The sequence below is a fragment of the Cryptotermes secundus genome, unplaced genomic scaffold (genome assembly GCF_002891405.2).
Source record: "Cryptotermes secundus unplaced genomic scaffold, Csec_1.0 scaffold1066, whole genome shotgun sequence".
Classification (NCBI taxonomy): domain Eukaryota; kingdom Metazoa; phylum Arthropoda; class Insecta; order Blattodea; family Kalotermitidae; genus Cryptotermes; species Cryptotermes secundus.
In genome coordinates, this window is record NW_019738984.1 from 748,799 (window position 1) to 767,355 (window position 18,557).

The window sequence follows — 18,557 nt, forward strand, 5'->3', positions numbered from 1 at the left end:
GCATTTCTGCATACAAATCCAATACGAGATAGATAAAAGTGATAAGTATTAAATGTAAAAAATAGTTAAAGGTTTCGGAGAGCGTTGAAAATTTGGGACGATAAAAATATTTGAACAGAAATAATAGCAATTAAAATTGGTTATTTTTACAAGAATGATAATGGAATACGTCAAGAAGAAAAATAATTTTTGTTTATTCTTGAAAACTTTTTCATAAACTGTCATAAATTTGAATTTAAGACAAGACAGACACATAACTCTAAAATTTAAATTTTACATATATTTACTCTTGTAATCCTTTCGTCGTAAATTATACATTTGATGATAAAACTAATGCCATAAGGACTGTTGGTTAACATTCTCCTAAAAATATCGTAGCAGGCGAAAAAATGTTAAAAGTGGTGTTCCTTTTTGCGCTTACTGACGTCGTTCCTGGTTTAGAAATGCAAAATACTTTTTATCTTGAAAACATATTTTATCTCGACGTTAGTTGAACGGGACAATGATTCATCGTTGGTTCAAGGATTGATGTTGCTGATGATGATGAGGATGATAAACAGTAAAAATAACAAAATGACTGAACAAAAATTTGAATTTCACAGCCATGTGGTATATCGGACAGCCCGTAAAAAGACAGCCATCTTCGGAACAGCATACACTGCACACTGAATTTTGAATCCTTAGGGATATGGAATATCTACGCCCGGATATAAACCACAAGGACGATAACTGAAAAAGAATATTACAAATGGTAGTAGTAGTAGTAATAGTAGTAGTAGTAGCAGCAGCAGCAACAGTAGTAGTAGTACTAATTAAAACGTGAAATTATCCCCACGCTTATAACCCACACCATAGGGACATAAAAGGAAGTGGATGTAGCTCTAACCTCGGCACTAGAAAGAAGTCACTGATCAATTCCACCCTCCGGCCAAGTTAATGTCGGGAAAATTTGTCCATATAAAGTTGGACAGAATACTAGGTGGACACCTTGAGCATGTCTACAAGTTTCCAAAATTCCCTGCTCCGGCTGGGACTGAGACCTTACCACTTGAGCTTAAGCACCACGTGAAGAAGACCCACTGGGGGGATGAATATCTAGTTATATTTAACCTCGGCACTCGCTGGAAGTGAGGGGTCAGTTTCACATTCCGGCCGCTTTAATTTTGGGGAAAGCAGTCCCCAGTTCCTATAGGATAAGAGGCTGTGGCGACCCTAAGTACTATCTGAATGTGGTAGCCAAAACGATCCCCTGCTCTTTCCGCCACTTCCAGCCGTTTTTTTAAGCGTTTAGTAAGTCACAGTACTAAGCTGAGCTAGCCTGACTCATGCCACTAGCATCACTTTACTACTACCACTACTAAAAATAACTGTAAACAATAAGATAATTTCTCTTTATATAAATTGAAAACGTTAGATCTTGCGAGATGTTTGGAGGGCAGGCCCGAAATTGAGATATTCCTTTACCCTCTCCGCTATACCCATCTAGTCCATGCAAGCAGAACATATCTCTCTGTGAGGGCTGCATATACAAATGTACCTGAAAGCCATCATAGGTCCAGCTACCGAACTTCATCTCACAGCGCTGATCATCAAAGGGGAACCACGTAATGTCTATCTTGCATGTGCTCTTGAAGATGCCCGGTGGAACGTACAAGCAGCTACCGTTATTTCTGACCACAACGTTTGTCGGATACGTCCCGTCGAAACCTTCATCGGCACTTGTGGTGGGGAAAAGTTGGAAAGAAATATCGTTACTTGTGGAAGCAGAGATCTCGTGCACATGAAGTAAACCGTCAAATTATTTTAACTGTGTATAATATATTATAGATTTATAATAAAACTAAATGTATATATATCATTAGTTTGCAAATTAAAAAGTATTTTGTTTACAATACTACTCGTATTTTTAAAAGTTATTAAGATTTTGAGAGTCGTTAATTTGTCCGAGTTATAGGGAAGAATTTTGGAAACGAGAGCAAAGAGACCTTTCAGAGTTTGTTTAAATTCGGTTGTTTAGCAGCAGCAGTGGTCATCGTTAAGTTTGTGTGGTTTTGTGGGACTATCACTAGTGATGTCGACTTAGGAAGAGATACACTGCTCTTGGCAATGTGTCTCCCACCAAGCCGAAGGAAATAGTACACAGTGGCCCAACAACAACGGCATCTGGCGGTCGTACTTGGCACCGGGCAGAATATCTGTCGTAACAGTTCAGAGCGAACAGCTTCATTTAGATTCCCCTTTTGATTGATTTCTGTTTAATTAAGATTATTGTACTAAGTTGTATGTTTAGTTATTGCGCATAAGCAGCTCAGTAGTTCCTAGGAATTTTTTTATTGATGACAAAAGTTTGATATTTATTCCTTATTTTTGAGGTTTAAAATTTTAGCGAAAAAAAAAAGAAAAAGAAAGTGAGTATGATGGATTTAGCTTAAAACAGAGATAAGCCACAATAACATGTTCCTTTCCAGAAAGATGTTTGAATAATTTTAAAGACAAATTACGATACACAGAGCTTCATTATGACATACATCAATATTTTCATAACACTTTTACAAAATTTTTTGTTTTCAGGATAAAAATGCATTATCCTCCTTTAAATTCTGTCCAAAATGACGCATCACATAATACCGAACCCATCAAAAACTATAACAAAATAACAACGAAATAAAATAATTAATAAATAATATTTCTGATAATGAGTTCATTAATATCGCACGTACGTATAACATATGAAAGTTAAGATGAATGGATTATATGTGTATGAATCATCTAGGTTAAAGTTGTAGTCAGCATAATTCATCAGGACACAATTTTAAGACGTTTTATAATAGAAAGATTGCATTTCCCAGGAATCCCTTCATCACATCGTCACAGCGGGCCTTCGCTGCAACCACCGTACCACAGTCCGCGGACCTCACAAGTCTTCTCATACGCTTGCCAACCCTGCGAAATATTTACACAGGTGATCTTAAAAAAGACATGTTAAATATTTATGTTACAAAGAATGGTATTAGGTTTTAAATCGCTTAAATATTACCTTTATATAACTAATGTGTCCTGAAATCAATTTTCTCAAATTTATTACGAATATAATATAACAGGAACATCAGTGATTATGAATGAATTCATATGCTCCATTCATTAGTGTCATAGGAATGTTAATTTGTAATGTCTGTAGCTTCTTGTGGCAAAGACTAATAAAACAGGATTTCTTAAGACCAGATATCTAAAGAGATTATTAATGTGATTATATAAAAAAAATATCAAAGTAACTGGTATGTCTATTGTTAATTATTGTTATAATTATTGATTTTTAATATGTAGTTAAGTTTACATTATAGTACTTATGGTAGCGACATAAAACTCTCATGAGATGGAAATCTCTGAAATGTTGACAGTGGATGTATATTTCAGGCGTGGGGAATACACAGCGTTGCATAACGAGACTCCACATGGAGGCCAACGAGCGGAGGGGGGGGCGACGGGGAGGTAACTCCAGATGTCCATTGTTGCCGGCCTGTGTTCTATATTCAAGTCTTAAACATTTTCCAATTAATAGAAATAAAAATAAAACAGCAGCATAATTAACAAAACCAGCCTTTATTTCAGTATCAGGAAACAATTCCTTTGAATATGAATTCATTTAATTTTGAGTAATTACTAACAGAAGTAAGACTTTTGTAATATTTGTGGAAATGTTCAATTTTATTTTATCCAGAATTCAAGCGATTTAAAATAAAAAATAAATAAATTTTGTAAATATCACCACAAACTTTTTCCATTTACAAATTATAAGAGCATTACATGACTCTCACTTCTCTTGGGATTAACAAGTATGAATATGTTATAATGGAATGTAAGTTTTGGGAATTTCTGCAATCGCATACAATAATAGTTCATTCAGCAGAAACAATAAAAATATTCAAAGGAGAAAGACAGAAGCTTGCTCATATTCCAGTTCATCTGCAATATGAATTAATAGCTCGTATTTTGTATTTATTTTCTGGGATTCCAACGGAGAGGTTCCTGTAACTAAAGGCTTATCTTTCATGTATTTATTATGGCAGCATAATTTAGTGTCAGAAATACGCCTGGAAATTTTTCCATCTATTCTTAAATTTTCAGACTAAGTGAATGTTTTTCCATAGATAGAAATCATTCCTCCGTCTTATACACCGTCTTACCGTATATTTTAGATAATATAGTAATTTCTCTAGAAACACTAAAAATGTAGAAAATTAATTATCCATATTAAACACTTAAGAAAGGACGGAGACGGAAGTTTATTAACTTCAAATTTGTGTGTGTAACAGAAAACGGAAAAGTTTCATCTGTTAATTTAAGCAGCAATCATCCACTTGAAAGACATCATATTTCAATTTGTAGCAATACAGTATTTGAAGCTAATAAGTGTATAATTATAGACTCTCAAATCTATAGTGGCAGACCATAAAAACACATACGTAATATTAATTTTATTCTTAATTATTCAAATTAACATATATAATAACATATATTTAATTCAGTAAAATTCAATTCAATTCTTGATTATTTACGTGTGATCTTAACAGCTTAGAGGCCAATTACAAAGTATGCACGAGTACGTAGTAGTAGTACGTAGTACAAAAATAACTGAAAACAAAATACAAAATAAGGCAGTCTATATAATAATAATAAATTAATAATAATTCCATGAAAATTAAAGTTATGATTAATAGGTGAGGAAAGTAAAATAAGTACACTCCCAATGGTTATGCCATTATGTGGCGAGGGAGGACTATACACGTACATATATAACAATATATATATAACAGTATATAACAATTAATAATGAAATAAAACAATTAATTCTTATTTATTTGTGTCGCAACTCAACAACAAAATAATAATAATAATAATAATAATAATAATAAAAGTAATAATAATAATAATAATAAATATCAGTAATATAAATGCACATAATATTGGGTCAAAATTTTGAATTAAGGAATGTGAATTATAAAATATATTAATGTAAATATGGATTCATACTTATGTGTTAACATATTCAGAACCTTATTACTGTTGTTTCATATATGCTTGAAGATGACCTAAAGAAGGTTGAAACATATAGCATAACACCTGCAGCAATAAACGTGCTGTTCGTACTTTAAGCATCCATTTCGTTTCAGTTTAAATATTTTCTGACTGTCCCATTTTATATTTTCTTTGAATGACACACAAGAGGATGCATACTATGAAAGTAAATTTAACTGTTTTCTGCAGAATATTTTGTTTAAAAAGTCATTTATGTTATATACAGTTCCATGACAGATTATATTTATCGGTGTTTCGAAACGGAAAATGATCATCTGAGCAGCAGGCAGGTGATAGCATAAGCTCCTTTGATATCATAACTAAGCCAAGTCGGGGCAAAATCATTCGATATGGAGGAGACATAATTCGTTTTTACCACTGGAGAGTTATGGTAATGCTAGACAGATGGTCGATGAATCCGACATTTCGGTCAGATTTACGCAGCTTGCGGAGGGGATGAGGTATGCTTTTCATTCTCACATAACTTTCCGTGGGAGTGAATTGATGTGTAATGCCAATCAACTAAGACCACCCACACGGAGGTTTCTTGTCTGTTTCCATGTCACTGGGTAATATTATGACGACAGTACAAGGTATGCGACCTACATTTTCAAACAGTTTCATTCGTTATTTTGATGTAATGCGTGAGTGGGAGTCTAATGCTTCACTTTTCACACTGCTTAAACGATTTCCAAGAAATTTGATATTGAGATTTTCACTGCGAGTTGCTGGCTTAATTTTGTTTTGGCCTGTTCACTCTAACCCTGGGCTATAACCAAACGACCATAAAATAAAAAATTATCAAATTTCTGAGAAAATGATGCATGATACAAAGAGGTTGTAAGCTTTCAAAATCAGATACAAACCTTACAGAAGATCTGTAACTTTCGTTTGAAACAGTTAACGTTTTGGAAACTGTTTATTGAGTCCAAAATATCGTTAGAGTGTTCACATGATCAGACAATCTGAACCTACCGCGAACCACTTAAAGTGCAGTCAACACACACACACACTCACACAACATATTTCGCTCAAGATCTATTCTTATATTTTATCCACCCATCTCCGTAGACCTAAGTTTTCCCAGTTCTCCCATCCCTCAGATATTCGACTAAATTTTTGTATCTGGTGAAGATTACAACATATGTAGGCAGTAGACAAGGAATGGTTCCCCAACTTAGGGGTTCAGCGGGGAGCTAACAACCTCCACATTGTTAGAAACTAAATGTCACAAGATGTTACACAGGGCCTTGGAAGTGCTCGGATTCCTTCTGTCCCAACATGTTTCTATGTGGAAGAACACTGTAGTAAATGAAAGACGTAAAGTGGCATTGAATTCGTTTGGAAATTCGGTGTTCCTCAAAATGGAGTGCATAATTCTTTCACAATTTCACAACCCCACAACAATGGAAGGAAAGGAATCAAGTTACTAGCAGTGATCTGTATTTCAGCACTAAAAACTGATTGTACTTCCAATACTTACATGGTATTAAAAACTCAAGTTTTCATCGGAATTTTATTCATAGACATTTGCTAGGATCCCATGGGTGGGGATCAGTGCTTCGCAGAGGGCAACAGAGAGATGAACGCAGATATATATTCGTGCCCTGAGTGGGATTTGAGAACCCTCAAGGCCCAAGTGTTCAAGCGCTAGAAGAAATTACAAGACTTACTACATGACGCAGCCATTGTGATCACTTCCTATAACTGCTCTTCTTAAAGCCTCATAAAATCCTCGGTTTGCACCTTAAAAATATATATTGCCACATGTTCGGGGCTTTGGATTGATGATCAAATTTATTGGACCGTTATGCAACTGGTTACAGCAGTTCAGAAATCGCTATTTGACACACCGTCATCCTCTTCTGACTGGACACTCAAAGGGAACTATTCTGACTTCCAAAAGAACTGACAATCAAGTCAAAGTCACATTGCGATTGACGGTCAGTCAGTCAGTCTTGGTGTCGAGCCCAATCTGGGGCTAATGACCAGAAATTTAGTATTGACAGTTACGGTCTTGTTATTGTTGGGCACCCTCTCTGACGAGAGAACGGGTTTGTCTTTTGTTAGAGTCACTGTCTGCAGTTGTAAGTCATTTATCATAATGTAAAGAACATTTACATTTTACATGTTAAACATGTTAATAAATATATAAATGGCCTATGTCAGCCCATGCTCAGTACAGCAAATTATGCCCTATTCTAGTAGCTTCCTCAAAACGGCAGTCTAGTCACTTGAACGGTCTGGGAAGATGTCTGTAATAAGAACAGAGAACTAAAACAGTTCAATCTTTTAAAATGAAAAATATTGTATATGTAGAATATTCATAAAACTGCCCCAGTGAATTGGAAATGAAAAATTGTGTACATATTTCCACATGTGTAATTTCCAACTAATTAATTAACAGCGGAATAATATTGTATAGAATGATTTTGAATTATTCAAAATTCCATTTTTTTTTTTTTTTTGCTTTTATCAAAATTACGAATGTAAAACCACGACCATCATGCAATGCACATCCACTAGTTCTTTTCTTTGTTAGCGGGCATTTGCATGTTTGTTGTTTGGCGGAACTTAGGTATAGCAATACAAGTATTTGATCAATATTTCTTTGGAAAATGGATTAGCCGTGGTGGCCCAATCAGATCGCCTTCGAGTCACATGACTTATTCACTTTAAGCTTCTTCTTGTGAAACCTCGCGAAGGCGTCCGTTTATCTGCCTTCATAACAAACAACAGTGAATCGCCGAAAAGCCGAGTTACATGAGTCACATAAAAAGTATATCGTAAAGGCATGTTTGGCCCGTTTGGGGCAGGACTGGATAAAAATTGGGGCATATGCATTGTTACAAAAGTGATCTTGAGGATGTGGACTTACACACTCATATTTCTCGTTCATTCCTCAAATTACGACCAGAATTGCAGGACTTCGAAGTTTTTATTTATGCTATAATAATCTTTTGGGGGAAAATTTTGGGATTTCTTCAGTAGTTTGTCAACCTGCTCAATATCATACTCAACAGGACTGGTTGATTTTATATGTACTGTAGTGTAAAGCATTCACATTCCAAATAGAAACAATAGGCAGGGGGTAAGGAACCATCTACCTCAAATGGCTTGTCTTAAAAAACCCGTTTATTAAAAGTGCTTATTGAATTACTGGAGCAAATATGGATTTACAGGTAAGCAAACGAAGCGGCAGGTTTGGACCCCGACTTCCGTGGAGCACTTAAATTTTTCTGTGAAAGCTTGATTTTTACCATTCGTTCATCTAGTTGCTTAATGCAGTGGCTCGCAGATTAGGTGGCACGCACAGAAATTGTGAGGAACACTGAAAGTCGTGCTAGTAAATATATTGGGAATTCTCCGAAACTGAACTACCAATTCATGAAATTCTGTATATAATTATTTACTTTATAAAATCTATAAAAAGCAATTCAATTAGCAGTAATTACATGGTCCAGATATCTTATGATTAAGCAGTCTTAGAATCTGACTGTTGCAGGTGTTATTTACAACGAAACTGCCCCTACTGCCTTGTTAGGGACATCAACGTGATTGATGGTGACTTAAGCGAGCGTGGTCTGTTGTTTTTGGAGGTGCGTTTCCAAAATATCAAATCCGCTTTCGTGAAAAACTATCTCGGCATTGGCCTGATGCAGCATAAATGAACCTCTCTGCCAAACAATTTTAATATAACGCTGTATTTGAATAGTGCGTTTGGGCTAGTACGCGTGATAATTCTGAGGCTGTGCCTGTCACATGTGCTGCTGCTACCTTTCTGAGAACAGGAGCATAAGGACCCGGCATAAAACCTCTTCTTCAATTTACATTGCAATCGGCATTGATGAATACAAGAAAGCTCTAAAGAATGCAATTCGTACATTTTTCTATAGTTAAAACTATATTACTGATCTGTGTCTAGAATACTGAAAACAAAATCTGTGTTTTGTTGTTATTTTTATTGTTATTATGTAGACTCTTAAACTCTATATTATGATCGTGTTACTATAGGATTTAGGAGCCGGGATAGCGCATTCGGTATAGCCACTGACTAAGGGCTAGACGACTGAAGGGTAGGAGTTCGAGTCCCTGTAGTATCAAGAATTATCTCTTTTCCACTTCTTCCAGACCGGCTCTGGATCCCATCCAGCCTCTTATCAAATGGGTACCGTGGGCTCTTTTCCCGGAGGTAAATCGGCCGGGGCGTAAATCTGACAACTCATCTCCAACCAGTGACGAGGTCAAGAAAAGGTGGATCTATACACCCACTCCCCCTATTCGTCTTCATCGCGCAGTGTTTAATTAGTGAAGCACATAGAAAACTTTACCTTTCTATAGGATTTGTGGAAAACAGTGTAAAATTCATTTACAAAAGTGATAAAGTATCTTGTTCCTCTTCAGTATTTAACACAATCTCAGTTTTAAGAATGGGATGAAATAATAAAAATCAAATCTTACTTTACTAAAGTAGGCTTATGCGATCTCATTCCTCTCTGTATGTCTCTCTCCCCCCCCCCTTATTGCTGCTAGGCGTTCTGACTGTGTACAGAAGGGAACCTCCTCTTCCTCCGTCTCAGATGGGGACTGAATATTGTCAGGGTCGTCAGAGTCCGAGTCTGAGTCCGAGTCAGAGTCAGAGCCAGTGCCCTAGTCAGTGTCCGAGTCAGAGCCAGAGTCAGAGTCAAGGTCGGAGTCAGAGTCGGCGTCGGAGTCAGAGTGAGAGGCACTTTACAACTGGCGGTTTACTGCCCATCAGTTCTTCTTGGCATCAAGCCCCTTGAGACTCGGCCCAGAATATTTTTCCAACTGAACTCTTGCGGTAATAGTCGTTATGTAACACCCTCTCTGACGAGAAGATGGGTTTGCCTCTTATGAATATGCTTGGCCACATGGCATGTTATTAGAAGTCTTCATTTTGCACTATAATCATCTATATACAACCTCTCATGTGCTTTGAGATGAGTCTCTGAAAGCAGAGCCACGTCTGTATGTAAGTCTTGCAGGTGTTTACTGAGCTCATAGAGTTTTAGAAATAGGGTTTCCTTTCTGACGGGAGAAGATTTCGGCATTTCCATGTAGGCGCTCTGACTGTGCAGAGCAGCGGACCACACCCCCCCCCCTTCAGACGGAGACTGGATATTGTCAAAGTCAAAGTTACGTTATTACCGACGGTCAGTCGGCTTGTCTCTCTTGGTGTCAAGGCGCAGCTGGGGCCCCAAGACGAGATTCTCGTTAACTGACAGACACTTATGGATTTGTTCATGTGGGGCGTCGGGCGAGAGGACGCGTCTATCGTTTACAACTTCTGCTGATCTTCGACAGCTCAATCATATTTACTGCGATAAAAAGCAGTAGTACATGTCATCTACATACATGTACAATTTGCATGTTTGGCTATCTCGTAATCACAATAACTTACAATATCTCACAATAAATGTCTACCTACAACTCACTCCACGCTGACTGGACTACGCCTGCCTTCATTGAAAGTCAGAGTTACTTTATGACAGGCGGTTTACAGCCAATCAGTTCGTTTTGTCGACAAGCATCTTGAGACTCACGACCAGTAATTTTATTTTCCAGCTAAACACTTGCGGTTATAATCCTTAAGTAACATCCTCAGTTTACAATTGCTGCTGGTCCTCGCCAGCGCAGTCATTCTCAGATCCGAGTCCCGCGCAACCCATGACCACATTTTACTGTCTCATATTCGAGACTCCCAACCTGGAAAGCCAAGTCTCCGTATTTATATCCCCAAGGAACCGGGTGACCCCGTTATACCCCCAGGAACTGAATTCACTTTTAGTCGCATCCTACGACTCGCAGGGCAGCGGTGGAGGTATTTGATCCCGCCTACATACCGGATGCTCCTGACCTCATTCTGGTCTGAACGACCTCTTATATAGCGTATTGGTATGCAGGGAAATATTTGTTGATCACTCGTATCCATGGAAATATTTTCAATGAGTGGGTTTCCAAGAATCAGTCTTTAAGGAAACATGTTTGTCAGCTCGTTTCCTAGCAATGGGTCTACATGCCACAATAATTTTTATTCGTATAACACTCAGAACACTTCAGCTGTTTCGAGATCTGCTCCATTCAGTACTGAAAACTCTCTACGCCAGTGATGACGATTATGGAATCCTCAATCAACGAAACGTGGAAAGGGAAAAATTCTTACGAAATCGGTATCTTGATTTATAACTAAGATACTTCTCACTCAAAGATGATTAGAATGTATCATGTAGTCAGCCTATCCCATAACTTACAGCGACAGCGATATGTGAGTGACATACGAGTAGTTAATATAGAAGTCTCAAGCGGAAGCTTCGACGTTTCATGCACTCGCAAGAAAACGTGAAGATATCTTCTTCAAGGATCCGATGAATTCATATGAACTGAAGAATTCTGATGTTCAAAATCAGTACTTACTTTCCTGCATATGTATGTGCAAGAACAAATCCTATCTGAAGAACGCTAAGAAATATGTATCCTCGAAGAGATTACATGTGATACAAAATGTAAAGGTTATGGTGGTCCATGGTCTATAAAATTGAAGGAGCATATAAATAACAGATTAGACCAGATTGTGGAGGGGCGAAATGTTGCCATACCCGATGACAGAGGTAAGCATACGAACCACAAATATAACGTTACTCCTGAGGAAAATAAGTCAGTTCGTGACAATAAACATATTGTTCTAAGATACGCAAGCTACTATAGCAGGGGCAATAAGCGTAACAAGTTTCTTATCACTTATCTGTGTCTAGGCCTTACAGTGAGAAGTATGTTGTCTGATGCGACATTTAGAATATATCCCCCGTATAAGAAGATTAATAACACAGACTATTTTTCATAGGGTACAACACAGGGTTCAAAAATCCCAAATCTGATCCTTTGCAGAAATTGTGAATCAAGTAACTAGAGAACACGGGCTACTTTAGAGACAAATGTCAGTCAAGAAACAAAGAACTTCAGATCAGAAATACAGGTACATCAGATCAAGGCAGAAACTCTACACAATTTTCTGAAAGGAGAGGTAGTTCTTGTTCAGAGTGTTGAGAAAAAATTCTTTCAAACTCTGCGTTGTCTGCGCCTAAACAAACAACAGGTCCCGTTTTATAAAAAGGCGAGATGTGGGCACATAACTGCAGATCTGATAGAGCATACATGCTTATTCGGGTAGAGGAAACTGCAGTGTATGGATGTGATGAGGTTGCGAGCATTCTCCGGAAGCATTCGAGAGAACAGGAAATGAAAGAGAACTGGTTACTTACACTAGTCACTGCGTAGGAAAGGACGCGCCATAGCTCAAGCGGTTAGTCGCTGGCTTCCCATCACGGCGGCCCGGGTTCGATCCCGGGTCTGGTAAAGTGGGATTTGTGGTGGACAAAGTAGCGCTGGGGCGGGTTTTCTCCGAGTTCTTCGGTTTCCCCTGCCAATCTTCATTCCACCAAATTCTCCATCATCATAATCACCCGGGGCAGGATACCAACAGGCCAATCAATGGCCGCCGTGCCGAGTGGACCCAGTTGGACTCCACCCCCATACTAAGCGAAAAAAAAAAACTGAATGGGGTGGAAGAAGATTTAGGGAAAGAGAGCATTGGGTTTAAGCCTTTGAGAGAAGGACACTAGTATCTTCTGTCTTATGTAGAGTTTTCCGTGCTTGAAAATCACAAGTCTATGTTACTCATATGCGGATACATTCTTAAATAAAACGTGTAAAAAAACCAAACTTTCTCTCTCACGAAAGTAACACAATATAACTTTGTTTGTACTTAAGATACCTCACAAAATACAAGTAAGTGGAGTGTGTCAACAAGTGGCGAAGAAGTAGATTTCTGCTCGGTGACTTGCTTCAGGTTTGAAGCGGAGACCCCTGACTCAGTGTTCACGAAGGAGAACGTAAATGACTTGTTTTCTGGAACAAACACTAGTCGTAAAGACGGTCGTGTAATAAAGACAAAAAACTTGAAAGGAAACATGTGGAGGGTACTGAAGAACTTCTGCCTCACATACCTGCAGTGTACCGCCCTTGCTAGTTAAGTGTACTGGAAAGTCAGCAGACAGGTGGAGGAGAAATGGAAGGACATCTGTCAAGATGATCTAGTAGAAGAAATTAATGTGACTGTTAGGGCAGCCGCAAGCATCAAGACATAAGTCAAAAGACGCAACCTTGCTTCATTCGTGATTTGTCAGCATGAAGCTGACGTCAGCATCATGACTCAGACCGGTGTGCGGCGGTTTTCGTAATCTCATTCGTTTCAACTGTACTCCTTTCTTTGCGTCATGAAGCAGACATCGTCTTGACTGTTACATGTCTTGACGCATGCCGGTGTGGGGCCTACCTTAGTCTATAATGTGAATGATATAAGAAACTAAAAGGTTATTTTGTTGAAGAAGAATGTAATACTCCAAAACTTTAATTGGAACAGACATGTTGTATGTCATGACACATAGAGTTTATGTATTTAATAAAGTGATAACCCATAATTTCAGGGAATAACTTCTCATGTCCTTATTTTCTCATTTTATTGGACATAAACTGTATCTTTTGTGTCACATTCTTACAAACAGCATGTTGATCACTTTTGTTTATTAGAATAAGGGACAACATATGAATAGTATTTCCTAAAACTTTTATATTGCTCCGGTGTTATTTTTGTGTGGCATGGCATTATCCAGCCCCAAGCCCCTCAAGCAGAACTCTGCTTACAGCCTGCTTTATGTTGCTCGGATTATATTTCGATCATGAAGATGGAGGCGATATTCCTCCGAAACGTCAGTTGACTTTCAAACGTAATATACGGCGTTATATACCAGAAGATTGTTCTCTTCTCCAACACGTTATTTAACAACGTAATTTGCAATCCACTGCATTGTATTCTGGAGCGTGTCTGTGATTTTAAAATCCTTTAATGTATTCCTTTGTGGTTGGAGATTCTCACGGGCCTCACTTTATTCTAGATATGAGGGTAGGATACTGAGGCTCGGAAACCTCCCTTATCTACTTGAATCCTTTCCCTATAGAATCTAACATGTTAATTCCATTTTCCATACCTAACCAGATCATTTCAGTTACAAGGTAAACAGAGAGGAAATATACGAGGAACATCTCTGTTTGAGCAACGTAGCTCAGAACTCTGCCACGTCAGAGTGCGATAATATGGCACAGAGGTTTCATCGGTAATCATATCACAGTAATGATATTATAACGTCGCATCCTATTGTATGAGACTAGTCAGCCCGTGCAGAGAAATCTGCATTGAAATATGAAGAACATGTTTTTGTTTGGTTGTTACCCACTTTAAATGTATCTAAGTTGCTGGGCGTGCACATGTCGCATTAATAACCCTCATCACAATTCTTGTGGGACAGGTCGTTACTGAGTTACCATGACTTATACAAAAATATAAGCCTTGCGAACTTTATCTATTCTTTTTTTTTTATTTGACTCCAATAATTATACAATCTACCCACTAAATGTGGATAATAAGTACATTTTGTGGTTAATTTACATGTAGCAAAAGGAAAGAGAGTATTTGACGTGGTGAGCATATTCTAATGAACATGCTCAATACTTATTTTAACTACTTAGTAATAAGCAGTTAAGTGTTGTATTATTCGAATCTGGTGGGAAAATCTGATGGTTTAAATCTGTTTAGCCTCCTGATTTCACCTTCGTTGTCGAGTAGTTTTTGTGCCAAGTTGTTCGGATGGGCCTGGAGTCTGATTTTATACTTTTTGCTTTTGTATTTTTATTTCCTCTCGTACTGTTGGTACATCTAGGTCCTTGTGTAGTACCGTGTTCGGCACGTACCGCGGCGCGTTAACTATTATTCGTAATACTTTGCTTTGAAATCGTTGGAGAATTTCTATGTTTGAGTTACTGGCTGATCCCCACAATGGTATCCCGTACTTCCATATCGGTTTGAGCATGGTTTTGTACAGTAAGATCTTGTTTTCTGTCGATAGCTTATTTATTCTGAAATAGCAGTTACGAATCGTTATTAGCCGTAAAAGGACATGCTTCCTTTGGTTTCAAAAATAGGGAATTATCATTTTCTTTTGCATTCTGTACCATTCCAGCTGTTATCAGCCCTCGTCATCTTCACGAAATGAAATGGAGCACTCCAGAAGCGACTCAAAGCAATACAATTTCGTCTCTCGTCACCATGCTGCCGCACCATTTATGGGAAGAGAAGAGCAAGTATTAAATTAACACGTGACTAAACGGATTCCCGGTGATAATCACACTGCTCCTTGTTTTCACGGTCCCAGTGCTTTCCTACAGGCGAAAGACTAGCGAAAGAAATTTACCTGGACCGGAACTCATTCACGTAATTGCAATATTGAAAAGTACCCCGATTTCCATTCCTGAAACGACCATTCTTTTTATTATGAGCTATAGACCCAATACTACGGAACGAGACGGTAAACTTATTCCAGCGGAAGCGAACGCGCGCAATAATAAAATATCCATTGCTTGGTAACGGATCAGTAAATAAGCTTTCTCAACAACAGATAGGCAGTGTTTTCTGCGTAGTCCGTGCTGAGGTGTTGTAAAGGGACGAACAATGTCGTTTGAGTGACTTGGCGCCGAGAATTGGTCGACTTTATGGAGATGGCATTCCAAGTTAATTGAGAAGAAATGAATTAGACTGTGCAAAAAAGTCTTCATCTGAGATTTGAAGTTACAGTGAGACGGTTAAAAATCCGTTGCCAGGATACGAATAGTGAAGACTGAGAATCGTAGTGCGTGTGTAAAATATGTGGAAATAGCGATAGCGCTCTAATTGACTGTAATCCCGAGTTGCGTGAATAAGGTGTCAATAAACCCAAACATCCTATCCAAAACCCCGTCTATAGTCACCCCTACATGTGACAGTATTTACACCTAACTTCCACCATTAATAGTTTACGAGATAAAGAAACTGGAGGATAGATGAAAGGATATTTGAATTATATATTCATACATTCATTTCTTCATATGAGAAGAAATGATAATGTTATGGCAAAACCAAAATTTGTTCCTACGCGTCTGGTGGACAATAACTCCAGGGTGCATAATCTGGTTTATGCACTTCTGAGTCTTAATATATGTATTTTTTTCAATGGCTCTTTTGGCCCATTCATTCCGTGATCATTTTTCACGAACGGTAGGACTCTTTGGACGGGTGAGCAGCCCTGTCGCAAGGCAACACGAACACAGAATACACGCACACAGACATCCATGCCTCGAGTGGGATTCGACCCCACGATCCCAGTGTTCAACGGAGCGAAGACAGTTCATGCCTTAGACCGAGCGGCTACTGTGACCGGCCTTAGTATTTCACATGTATATAATATATATACAAATAGATTACCTGACAAAATCCTTGAATACATTTATTATAAATTAGATATATAATCATACTTAGCTAGTCAGATTTCGGCTACGAAGGTCATCATGTTACAATGGATATTTTGTAACGAGAGGACTATTTATTGCATGTGTTATTAGTATTGGCCAGCATTCCAGTGGATTTTATATTGAAATTAAATTTGAAAGCATGTTAAAAATATATAAAATTATTTAAAATGACTAAGATTATTATTATAAAATTCGCCATTTGTCGCATTGGTCATCGTTATAGTTTGTAGGCTGTACACATCCATCCATATATATAAACATACAGCGCCCCCCCACACACACACACACGTATATCTTTACTGGCAAACAGCACATACTCGTAATAAGGTAAAGTTACAATGTACTGTATCTTAAAGAAACAGGGTGCGAGGTCGTGCAGTAGAGTGTTACGTTTCAGGACTAACCAGTGGCAGGCTCCCTGAAGCCGGACACGAGTCGTCTGGTTACATTTTTCTTTTCCTTGGCACTAGAGCCCCAGTGGGCCTAGGCCTACCTCCATGAACTTCTCTGTTCACTTCGTTTTTCTAGATCTTACACATTCGGTAGGACTCCTTGGGTGGGTGATCAGCTCGTCGCAAGGCCTCTACCTGTACACAGACACAGAAAAACGCACACGCACAAACTAAACATCCATGCCTTGAGTGGGATTCGAACCCACGATTCCGATTTCCAAGCGAGCGAAGACAGTACATGCCTTAGACCGCTCGGTTACCGTGACCGGCCAGGTTACATTTAGGGTGCGAAATTCTTTTACTACCTGATGAATATATTTTCAACGAAGATTTCGCCTTTTGGGCTTCTTCATTATTATTGTCATTATTATTATTTTTATTATTATATTGGTTGTTGGGTTAGCACACAAATAAGTAAAAAACAATTGAGTTATTGTTATTCTTACTAACTTCTATGCGTGTATGTACGTGCATTGTCCTTATTGTACTTATATTATTTTTCTCACTTGTTAACGCTAACTTTAATTTTTCTTGGAATTATTATTAATTTATTGCCATTATATAGTCTATCATATCTTGTATTTCGTTTTTTAATTATTTTTGTGTATTTTTATGGACTCGTGCTGACTTTTTAATTGGCCTCTGTGCTGTTAAGTTTGCATGTAAATAAACATGAATTGAACTGAATTATTGCTTAGTCTTTGACTTTATGTTGTGCTTGTCCAGTATGTAACTACTTTTATCTACACTGTGCTGTGTCTGTAATTGGCCTTGCGGCTGTTGGTTCAGCACATAAATAATAATGAATTGAATTGAATTGACGCCCCAAATGTTAACTTCCGACGCAAACAGATGCATAAATACGGTGTTATGATTTCTTACCCGACATATACGGTAGACTGCCAATTAGAGACAATTTTCTTGTAACATACGTTTTTAATCAAACCAACTGAGGTGCAGACTACAGAAATATAGGTGTTGATGACTGGTCCTAAGGATTTAATTGGCATAATAATAACTAATGTTTTTTAGCTTTTGTCAGTTATTTTCTGGTGTATATGAGTGATTCCACCGATAAAAATTGTACGGATTACTACATGGTAACATGAAGCACGGGATTAGAGGAACTGGTACAAAAGAATGTAGCACTGTTTTAATAAAATTATGGACAAACAAATAAAAATTGATATTTTATGCAAACATGTGTTTAAATTACGTTCAGAAACTTTATAAATGAATAAACTCGCTTTACGTTTCTATCAACACATCGGATTTAAATTGGCACAAGGAAAAACAGTACAGAAAACAATCCTTGTATATATGAATATATATGCATATATATACATACATATTTGGAAATAAGCCTTCTTTTTACCAGACCCACCAAGTGTATTGCATTAGACTCACACTAAACAAGTACACGTCAGAAATCCAAGTTCTCATTTTTTCTGGCATACCTGTTATACATGAGTACGTCTGGCTTCCATATCCTATGTGGAGGTATTCTAAGATCTTTCACTCCGCCATACTCCGATGAATTCCACCGTAAGTTGACGTCGTTCCATTCCTGAGAACCAATGAGTAATAAGTCTGACAAAAAAAGAATTGAAA

At 37.8% G+C, this 18,557-nt stretch overlaps 1 protein-coding gene across 10 annotated transcripts in view; it reads right to left on the minus strand.

Annotated features, from left to right (window-relative positions):
• LOC111871549 (neuronal acetylcholine receptor subunit alpha-7) overlaps positions 1 to 18,557 on the minus strand; it is a 452,324-nt gene that overhangs the window by 33,355 nt on the left and 400,412 nt on the right. For all 10 annotated transcript variants that reach the window (XM_033754298.1, XM_023864728.2, XM_023864723.2 and 7 more), the window contains 2 exons: positions 18,404 to 18,513; positions 1,538 to 1,718 (listed from right to left, as the gene is read on the minus strand). In XM_033754298.1, the coding sequence (XP_033610189.1) occupies positions 1,538 to 1,718; positions 18,404 to 18,513 (291 nt within the window). The remainder of the gene's footprint in view (positions 1 to 1,537; positions 1,719 to 18,403; positions 18,514 to 18,557) is intronic.